At 48.4% G+C, this 11012-nt stretch overlaps 1 protein-coding gene across 1 annotated transcript in view; it reads left to right on the top strand.

Annotated features, from left to right (window-relative positions):
* Nucleotides 1–3781: 3781 nt before the first annotated feature.
* The window catches only part of TMEM39A (transmembrane protein 39A), a 9003-nt gene continuing 1772 nt past the window's right edge, over nt 3782–11012 (top strand). Inside the window, 6 exon segments of the mRNA XM_008939611.1 lie at nt 3782–3894; nt 5430–5652; nt 7046–7129; nt 8581–8723; nt 9180–9528; nt 10346–10545. Of these exon segments, the coding sequence (XP_008937859.1) occupies nt 3782–3894; nt 5430–5652; nt 7046–7129; nt 8581–8723; nt 9180–9528; nt 10346–10545 (1112 nt within the window).

The raw sequence follows: 11012 nt of genomic DNA, 5'->3' as shown, positions 1-11012 counted from the left end.
CAGGAAGATCTAGATGGAGAGTTGCAACGAGAGACCTGTGGTCTTCTCAGGCCATGTTGCTGCAAGTGGGGGCGGCCACATTTCCCTTTCTGCTCTTGAGAATATCTGGTTGTAGGACTTGTGGAGCCAAGGAGAGCCTCTTGAATGTTTTCCAAGCTCTGAGAGTTCTCACGCCTCAGTGCAGTGAGCTTCCCAAGAGGACTGGAGGCTCAGAGTGGAGGCTCAGATTCTTCTCCAATTAAAATATGTTAATGCCATCAAAACAACTGGCTGAGCGCTGTAGCGTTTCCCACAAAGAGATGGGGAACCAGGCAGACTTTTAATTCTGATGAGTCACTGACTCTCCTGATTTGCCTCTTGTGAGAGCTGTTTGGGCAGCTGCTGATGCAGGAACACAATTCTGAGTGATGGTTCCTGGGGAGCAGGACAGGGCTGCATGCTGCTTCACCTCTCAACTGGTGAATGGTTTGTTTGCCCAGCTCTTCACTGGTAAAGCCTTGCTCACAGCTATGGTTCTTGCCTGCCTTGATCCTGCCTCATCAGGAGAGCTGGGGAAGAAGGAATGTTGGTGCAGAGAAACAAAATGCCCAAGTGCTTTCTTTCTTTAGTCCTAAAAGCATGATTTGGAACTCAGAGACTGATGTCTTACGTTCCTGGATCTTCTTACAACCATGTCAGAGCTAAACATTTTGTCTCTGTCTCAAAGGAAGAGGGTGGTCCCTCTCTAGGACCCAAGAGCTGTTTCCTGTGTGCGGATAGGATCACTGTCTAGTGCTGTGTAGCTCATCCCCAGATCCTTCTTGTGTGTTTTTTTATGATGCCCACGTCTGCCTGAGAGAGGAGATCTTGGAAGCTAGACAGTTTCTGTTCTGGAGGTGTTGTGGATGAAGGGACTACGGGTATGTGACTTATTTTCAGGGAAATTAGAGGTGAACTAGGAAGAACAATGTGGAACCACATGAATGGACTGAGGTGTCTTGACAGGAAAAGCTTTTATCTTCTATTATTCGGTTTTTGTGCCAGTGACTCTATACAAAATGAGATCACTGATGGGATGAGGACTCTGCAAACAGAGAAGGGAGGCTGGTAGGCACCCAGCTTGCTCTGCGGGGTCTTTATTAATACTTAATATGACTTGGATGCACACAGGGATCTTATCTGTTGGAGGAAAGGGTCATGGACACTTTTTATTTTTTGTCAGCATATTCTTCACAGTCGACTCATGCTTTTGTTTATTAATTGAAAACTGTAAAAAGGCTTTTTCCCATGTCTCTATCCACAAAAAGGAGGGCTGTTGATTGGTTCAAGGCCAAAAAAAGCAGACTTAGAGTCAAACTGCTCTGTAATCTCACTGCTTTGTTTAACTTTATCTGGGGAGCTTCAGTTTTGTGTGGCTAATTTTACAAAACAAAAGCAAACAGAAAAAGAAAAGGAATGGTTCTTTGGCAGATTTTGCTCTCACAGACACCTACCTAATTTGATCAGACTCCACTGAAGTAAAGTTATTTAAAACTTGGCTTGAAGACCTGCCTAGTCTGTAAATTCAGGGATGACTGTGAAAGGGCTTATTCAAGTGCATTTAAAATAGGGTGCACTGATGTTCAGGAGAGCTCCTTTCAACATGCATTCTTTTTTTACCGTTAGAAATCTGTATCTTACTGGTTTGCAAAACCAGAGGGTTGAAGTGCCATTACTTGGTGTTCCAGTGTCTATACTGGCAAGCATGTGAAGCATACTAATGGGAAAATACTAATGAGAGCTGTTAAATTATTTACAGGAATTACTGAATGTGGCATAAAGTACCTCCCACTGTTAATACCACTAATTAGACCTCCAACGTATTGCATCCGCTATCATAAATATTCTGTAGGTTGAATCAGGCCAATTCTTTTAGCTTCCATAGTCCCTGTAATAGTTTAATTTGGCTTAAAATGGCTTTCAAAGTTGTTCCTTTTGGGGTTTTAAATAACATTTTTCCTTCACCTTAGCTGCTTATGTGAAGTCTCTGGAAGCCTTAAGGGAATTCTGCATTGTCTGTTCCTGCCCCTGCTCATCTTGTACATGCAGGAGAATTTTCTTGTATTTATATTTAATTGCTGATGTATAAATATTTCCAAATAAAACTCTAGAATATCCTAGGGAAAGTTCTTTGAAAGTCTTTAGAGTCTTGACTAGAAAAGTAAGGAAGGCTTCAATTCTCTGTTGTATTGTCATTGGAATTATAATGAGAGATTTGAAGTCTGCCAAAACACACTATTTTCCTCCAAATCCAAGTTGTCCAATGTTTGCTCTCCTTTCATACAGTTTCACAACTCTTTTTTTGCAAGTGACCTTCATGTGGGTATGTGGAAAACATTCATCTTTTGAAACCTTGATTTTTGTTGAAATTTTGAGTATGGGTTATTGGAGTAGGACAAAGGACAATTCTTTGAGGGAATTTTATAGAACAGTTCTCCTGCACACTGTTTATGGTGACAGTGGTGTGACTCACTGGGAAAACTTCCTGGCATTTCTGCCAGCTGTGATTTCTCAGGGTTGTAAAGGAGGTGATAACTGAATTATAAGTAGACAATAGGTTCCATCTGTAAATTTTGAAGCTAGATCCAGAGTTTCGCAGAAGGTGAGGGAGGTTTTTTGACCCTGGATTGGTTCTGGCGATGACATTTTGCCACAGGGGCGGCTGGTTGGTCTCCACACACCAAACACAGCCGAGTCCTTGCAGTGTGCTGCTCGCTCGGTGCCTGGGCTCTGTACAGCATGTGTGCTTGGAATGACCTCCAGACTCACACTCCACTTCAAACCCCTCCCTCTCTTATGTCTGCTAGCTATCAGAACCTTACCTGGTTGCCAAAATCCTTGCAGTGTCACTGGGGAGACCAATAAAATAAAAGCAAAATTGTATGGGAAGTGGTAAAGCCTGTGCCAGAGAAACCACCTTTTCATTAAACATCTGAGTTGCCCAGCCTTTCTCATACTGGAGCATTTTAAGGAACTGATTGATTTAAATGTGTCATTTAAAATAAATATTTACAGGCTTACTTTAAAAGAATTTTTCTTTGAGGGCCGGGGTAGATGATTGGCTCTGTGCATTTGCAGTATACGCATACCTGTGTGTTTTGCTGTACCACTTTAACTAGAACAACTTTTAAATGGGCCTCGTACTATTGTGTCAGTTGGTCTTTAACACAGAAGGGAGCTGGACCTGCAATTAACTTCATGGAGACCGAGGTGTTTGTTCAGAGCTCTGGCAGAGGGAGTCTGAGTTCCCGACCAGCACCAGAGCCTGCCAAGTGATGCGCTGGGTGGTTAAAAATACCTGTGAGGCTTTCGTAGCTCTTTGCACCAGAGCAGGGAGAGGGCTCTTCCCGGGCCTGCTCTGGAAAGGAGGCCCAGGGTTGTGCAGCCACCAGCCCTGGAGATGCTGGTGGTGCTTCCCAGCCAGCAGGAAGTGCTAGTGGTGGCTGGTGGCTAATTTAAGCAGCTGCTTTTTAAAGACACAGCATCAGTGGCGTCCGTTCTGTGCGTGCAAGCAGATGCTGATCTGGTGCTGCTGAAACACCGCAGTGTTTTAGAGTGGTGCTGGGTGTCCCACAGGACTCTGGGTGTAGGAGAGTGGCTCGCTTTTGCATGCACTTGCATGGCTGGGGTGTCAACTAGGCGACGTCAGTTTCCAGCTGAAGTGATGTTTCTGCCTCCTTTGCAGACCTGGGAAGGCTTTGGGATTGTCTGAGTCTCAGGGCAGAGCCTGCTGGAGGCACTGGAAGTGGACTGGCTCCTGGTCATGCCCGGTGGAAGGAGGGGCCCCAGCCGGCAGCAGCTAAGCCGTTCAGCTTTGCCTTCTCTCCAGACGCTGGTTGGCGGGAGCTGCGGGAACGGCACCGGGCTGAGGAACAGGTGAGGACGAGGGTGGGGATGCTGAGACACCTGCAGCTAGGACAGTGCTAAAAGCTGGGAGCCTTGCTCTGGGCTCTGCACGGGAGTGCAGCCTCATGGTTAAACCGAGGAAGTGGGAGATGGAAAGGCTGAGCCCTCTGCTGTGGCATCAGGAGGGAGGTGACCAACCTCGTCTAGCACGTCTCTTCCCAGCTCTGCTGTGGCACATGCTTCCCTTTGCGGCCCTTCTCTTTACTTCATCAATTAAAATCAGTCCCCTGGGGAGGGTTGTGGAAGTGGTCTCAGCCACCCTTCATTGCTTACCATGGTCACAACAGCCAGGGGTGGAAATCATACAGTGCTCAGTTTCTTTCCCTGCAGCAGGTCCCAAAGCAGTGATTCCTAGCAGATGATGAGTCCTTTTCTCTCTTCTTCACCTGCCTGCAGTGCTACAGGAGTCAGTGTGACATGTCAGAGCTCAGCTGTGAGTCCCCTTCCTATGTGATAGAAAGGTAGGGCAGAAGGATGCCTATGTTATGTTTTAGCCATGCTGGCTGCAGGTGAAACCAGTACTCACAGTTGGCAAAGCTCACCTCCGTTTTCTGGGGAAGTAGGGAGTTAAAAAAGGAACACAGGGTGACATTCAGAGCTCCACATTTGGCATAAAGACTAAAAGGGCTTGGTGTTGCTAAAGAAATTATCAGACTAGAGAAGATCTTTGCTGCATGTTGAGGCCCTGACCTACTTGGTATAGATTCATCCTTACAGAGTAGAGAGATGGAAGCCATTTAGTGTTGGCCTTAAAAGACTTCTCTGGCTGGGACAGATGGATGGAAGGCATAGCCTTTAGAAGCTTGAGGAGCAATTCACTGTTGAGGCCGTGGTATTAATGCCCCAAGGTCCTGGAGGAGCATTCCCTACCCTGCTTTCAGTCAGACACAGCATAGTTTGTCTGAACTTCCTCCCTAAATCCAGTCTGCTGGAGTTTTTAGTTGTCCTAGCCTCCTCTAAAGGCTAGGAAAGAAGGAAATGTGAGAACAGTTGAGAGGTCAGCTTCCAGGACATGGCTGAACTCCTCCATTCCATTTTTAGTTGCCACTCTTTTTAAGAGAAGAACTATGAGGAGAAAGACAATGGGCACTTTGCAGTACTGGAGAAGGAGGTTGGGTACTACTGTTGTGTCCTAGCAATGGCTGGAAGGAGCTGGCATTAAGTGCTTGGTCTGGCACTTGATGATATTTACTTGGAGGTGCTTCCCACTCTGTATCTCTGTTCCTCCATCTAGAAATTTACTGAAATAGTGTTGAGCATGTCACAGCACCTCTGGCAGACCAGTCTGCTGTTTAGAGAAAATGCTGGATATGGGGTTTGTCTGAGCTAGGAAGGTGATGAAGCTCACCACCAGTCCTGTGCCAGAAGTATGAGCGCAAGACTGCTGCCATCTCTGCTCTAGCCATGCCCAGTGTCAAATACACAACCACAAGCACTCCCTGTCCTGGAAAATGGTAGAGATGATGTGGCATGTTGACTAAGTGAGTGATACCTGTCTGCTTCAGGAATGGTAGTGCCATCAGCCTCTCTGCACCTCCGATCACAGCGCTGATTACTCCAGAGCCTGTCCGTCACTGCCGGATCCCTGAGCTGCCAGTGGATGGGAGCCTTCTCTTTGAATTCCTGTTCTTCATCTACCTACTGGTAGCCCTCTTCATTCAGTATATCAACATCTACAAGACTGTCTGGTGGTATCCATACAATCACCCTGCTTCCTGCACCTCACTGGTGAGTTCCCCAGTAAATGCTGTCACTCATGTTTTGTCATTACACGGCTTCTTTTCATGCTGCTTCAGCCCAGGAATCACCAAGCATTTGACATAAGTTGGTGAAGGGGAGTTCACATGCACCCCAGTCAGCCAGGGCCATGTCATCCCCCATGTCACAGGGGAGAAAAAACACAGAAGGTGGAAGAGAGGTGTCAGCGAGGCCCCTCCACTGGAAATTTCATGCAGATACCTGCATGGTCTAGCTAGCCCCTAAAACAGAGTTGAGACTCTAGGGGCTTGCTGTGGGTGCCCCTTCCCAGTAGAAACAACAGAGCCTGAGAGAAGGGACATGATGGAAGTTTTCATTAGAATCTCACAGCAGATCCACAGCAGAGGAGTTGGAGGGGGAGTCAGATCCTCAGCTTATGTAAACTTTCCAGTCTCCTCCAGGTTTCAGTCGTCTTCCAGGCCCACTAAGCTGCACAACCTGGCAGCAACCTGTACCTGAGTCAGCAAACCTCATGTGAGTGGAACTGGGCTCTGAAGTGGTCCTTCAGTTCATATTGGGTCTTAGCTGCTGGGAAGCATGAGGTAGCTCCTCAGTTAACTGTCCCAACAGGTGGTGCTGCTATTCCACTTAGCCAGCTATTGGCTTCAAGTCCAGCTCTGCTGTGCTGGACACAGCTTTCTCTGAAGAAGCAGCATCCTGTTTTAGGCTTCCTACCTGAAACCACTTAGTATGCAATACATTTATTCCCCCCAGAAGCCAGCCCTTCTCGTTTACCCAAAATGTGCTTGGAGGTCCCTGACAGCAGTATTCAGTCTGCTAACTGTTCTAGTCAGGGCACATTTGATGATTTCACTGAAAAATCATAAGGAGTCCAAAAGCTGTATCTAAATTGATACAGCCAGAGCCAACATTCATTTCTAGTACAGATCTATGGATCATGAAGATGATGTTTCTCAGATAAACATCATTATCGGGAGCACTAGTCACTAACAGCCCATTTCTGGGCCAAGAGCTAAAGTGAGCTGCTGTGCTCACTCTGGGCTCCACTTTGGCTGCTCTTGCTCTGGTTCCTCAGTAGTTTTTACCAGGAGAACTTGTAAGCTGTTCACAGTAGGATCCTGGTCCTACATCTCCCTTTGACATGAAAATACTTGCCTGAAGCGGGGGGTTGTGGGTTTGTTTTCAGTGGAAATCTCTCTGGGGGAAGGAACCTCCATGTGGGGAAGACCTTATGGAGACATTCCTGACTTACTCCCTTCTCCCTCATCCCTAATAGAGAGACCTGAGGAATGGCTACACAAGGTCCTAACGCTCTCTCAGTGCACAGCTTTCCAGTCCCACCCCAGCTGGGTGGTTTCAGAGTCCCTTCCATGGGTGAAGATCTTTTCTTTTCCTCCTTCAGAATTTTCACCTCATTGACTACCACCTGGCGGCATTCATCACAGTGATGCTGGCGCGGAGGCTGGTGTGGGCCCTCATCTCCGAGGTAACGTTCCCACTGTTCCTTCTCCTGCCTGTAGTACGTGTGGCAGGGCATGACCATCCATGGCCCAAGAAAGTTCTGCAAGTTGGATAGCTTGGGGGTTTCCTCCCCCAGAAAATTCTGGGTGTGAAGGACTAAGTTTGGGGTGGTCTTTCTGGCTTGGAATTTTCTCCTTGAGCTCACTCCTGTCCTGCAGTATTGGATAGCTCTGTTGCCTCTGCAGCTAGAAGGAGATGAAGTTCTCTCACTTGCTTTATCTCTGCAAGTGGAATATCATACCCCACTGTCTCATGCCAGAGAAGTGGCTGAGAGAATAGCCAGTCAGGTAGCAGAAAGGCAAGTAGGCAGGTTACCTGAAACTGGAAGAATGAACAGGAGATGAGAGAGGAAGAGGTCAGGAGGAGGATGTCCAAGTACACTCGCATGAATAGGAGTAGCTGGTAGAACTGCTTTTCCAGTCCTGGTTACTCAGTAACTGAGACTCTGGTCATGTCACTTCAGATTCCAGACCACCTCTGTGTTTGTCACAGAGATTTGGCCTTCACTTAGGCCAAAGACATGTGTGATAAAGATATTTGAGGAAGCATGGAAGTTCTGTCCAAGGAAACAGTTTAACTCCAGGATAAGAAGCTAAGCAATAAGTTTAAAAATTAATAACTAAAATAAGGAACAGTTATGTCCTATTTACTAGGTGAATGGAGAAGATGGGATCTCTAAAGCTCTCTTTTCAGTTCTGATTCCTGCCATCTTCATTTACGTTCACATCTGCCATAAAACTTCCCATAGATGGAAATTTCTGCATTGAAACCTTCCATGCAATTTCCTCCATGTCCCATCTATTGGCTCTAGCCCCTAAGAATCATCTCATGGTTCAGTTGCCTTCTCCCCTCTGGAGATTAGAACAAGTTTTCTTGCTGTCCTTTTGAAGGTAGTTCCTCCTCACTGAAGGAGATCATCCAGTAGAGATGAGTGGTGGAAATCTAGCTGGGATTCCCAGAGTGCACTGTCATCTTTCCCCTCAGCTGAGAACTGTGACATTCCAGTTCTTCAGGAAAATGAATGCTGAGACCTGATCCTTCTAACGGAAAGAGGAAGAGGAAATGTGTTTCAGGCTATCTTGGACTATTATCAGAGCAATACAGGACTTGAGCAAAAAATAGTTTCTACTTTGCAGCTCTGATTTTTATTTTTTTTTAATTGTTTTTTAAGGCCCTGTTGTAGTCATGCCCTACAATTTGTGCTTATTTGAATCTTTTGAATTCTGTCAATAGTGAATAAAATAAAAGGCATTCACCTTTTGTAAGAGAGTCAGTCTCCTCCTCCTGGAAGGAAGAGGACAGCCATCCTTTCTACAGTGCCTCCTGGCACCCTGCTCCTCCTCCAGAAGCACTCCCTGTGCTCATGTTCTAGCAGCAGTGTTGCAGGGCTGCTGAATGTGTCTTCTCCCTTTGCAGGCCTCTCAGGTGGGCGCGACGTCAGTGGTTCACTACCTGGTGCGCCTGGTGCTGCTCACCCTCTGTGGCTGGGTGCTCTGTTGGACTTTGGTCAACCTCTTCCGCAGCCATTCTGTTCTCAACCTTCTCTTCCTGGGCTACCCGTGAGTGACACCAACCTGTACCTTCGGGCAGGAGGAGCGTAGCTGCTTGGGGGTGGCAGGAGGCACCATGGGAAGCAGAGCTGTTGGCTGTAATCTGTGCCCTCCTTTTAGGATTGAAGGGGAAGCAGGAGTGGCTGGGGGGTGGTGCGAGGAGGTGGCGCTGAGCTGATGAAGCAAATTGCCTCAGTTTGCGTGAGGGCCTTTAACTGCAGCTGAAGACTGAGCTGTTTGGATCATTGGTTCCAGAAATGGGATTTAAAGAAGTTTCTCTGCACAGTTGTTAAACCTGCAGCCTCTAGCCTTTTATGGGGGAGAAGAGTTGGCCACTACCTTCTGGAGTGAGGGTTCCTCTGTGGTGTCCCTCTTCTGGAGGCCAGCGTCCTTTGGGAAGGTGCCCCCTGCTTTGTGCTGGCATGGCCGTCATTTCAGGCCTTTTTTTCCTTTCTGTCCCTGCAGGTTTGGTGTCTACGTTCCTCTGTGCTGCTTCCACCAGGACAGCAGAGCACAGCCCCTACCTGCAGACTGTGGTTACTTGGTACAGGACCAGATGGTGGACGATGGGGCGTCAGCTGTCAGCAGCCTGGTCAAACCCAAAGACTTCCTCTCGCTTCTGTGGGAATCCCTGAGAGAACAGTTCAATAATCCTACGTCTATCCCCACCCACAGCTGCCCCCTCTCCCCAGATCTCATCCGCAATGAGGTGGAGTGCCTAAAAGCAGACTTCAACCGCAGGATCAAGGAAGTTCTCTTCAACTCCCTCTTCAGTGCCTACTACGTGGCGTTCCTGCCGCTGTGTTTCGTGAAGGTAGCTCTGGTCTGGCTCTCTGCGCGCCCCTGCCCGCCGTCTCCTTCTCAATGTTGTGTGACCTGCTGCCAGGCCGGATTCCTGGTTAATTCCCCTTTTCTCTGTCTCCCCTTTGGCAGCCCGGATAGCGGAGCATGGCTGCATCCGGAGTGCTCTAGTACTGCTCCTGGTTGGCGGATAGGTATTGCCATAAATGTGATGCACCTCTAGTCCCATCACCCCACTTACTAACTCCCCTTCTCCCGCCCCCTCCTAGGCAGATGGTTCCCTTTTCTAGGAAGGACACGCCTATCCTGTTGTTACCTGCCTCAGATCCAAGACCCTGGCTTTCGAGTGCTTGGATCAGAGGCTTTGGTGGTCAGCCTGTTAGAAAACAGAGCCAGCAGGGATGCCTGGCAAGCTAAATCCAAGAACCTCTTGTCGGTGTGGGGGTTGTAGTTTTTAATCTGTCATTTTTCTAACTCGAACAAGCTCCAGTTGGTGTAGTGAAATGGGCAGGGCTTCACAATTCATGTAGGGTCCTGGTGTGACTGGTGCTCCTGGGGTAGTTCTGTGGCGAGCAAACCCCCTTGTTACCTGCTGCTGGGGGAGGAGATGCAATAGCTGCAGCATCATCCCCCTGCCCTTTCTCCTTCAGGTCAAGGAGAAGGGAGTCTTGAGTGTTTCCTAAGCTGTGACCCTCTGAAATCACCGGTCCAAAAGCGCATGCCTGTGATGTGTGGTGTGGGTCTGCGGGATGCACACGCAGTACATCCCCTGTCATCCCTTCCTCCCTTTTGTGAGGGTGGTGCCAAGTTCTCGTCTGGTCTCTTTGCAGAGTACCCAGTACTACGACATGCGCTGGTCCTGCGAGCACCTCATCATGGTGTGGATCAATGCCTTTGTCATGCTCACCACTCAGCTGCTGCCTCCCAAGTACTGTGACCTGCTCCACAGATCAGCTGCCCACCTCGGCAAGTGGCAGAAACTAGAACATGGTTCCTACAGCAATGCTCCACAGCATATGTGAGTGTGGGGATGGGAGGGGTTGGCCTGCCCAGCAAGGGGCTGAAAAGATGTTCGAAGTAGATGGGGAAATGTCAGCAGTGCTTATCTACTGAAGACACTTCTCTATTCCCCACAGTGCCGGGGTCATGGGCGTGACTCTGCTGGTCTTTCTGTTCCCTAGAAACAGAATTGTCTGCTCTAGAGGTGTCTATCTGAGCTCCCCTCGTCACTGCTAGTTCCGTCTCAGAAACAAATGCTGAGATTCTTGGCCACTGGAGGAGTCCCTTCTGCTGGGGGTGGCCCCCTCTGATGCAGTGTGCTGGGTTCTTGCACTGGGAGCCATTTGTTCACATTACCCAGTCCGAGTCTGGCTGGGGCGTTTGTGATCACCTCTGTGTGCTTTTCCAGTGGGAGCTAGGACACGTCCTTGGGGCAGAGGCTCTGGTATTTTCCAGGCTGCAGCCCGTTCCCCAGAACCCCCACGGGGGGCTTGGGAG

This window comes from Merops nubicus, unplaced genomic scaffold, assembly GCF_000691845.1.
Source record: "Merops nubicus isolate BGI_N331 unplaced genomic scaffold, ASM69184v1 scaffold14414, whole genome shotgun sequence".
In the NCBI taxonomy this organism is placed as follows: Eukaryota; Metazoa; Chordata; class Aves; order Coraciiformes; family Meropidae; genus Merops; species Merops nubicus.
This window is presented reverse-complemented; position numbering and strand designations above follow the sequence as displayed.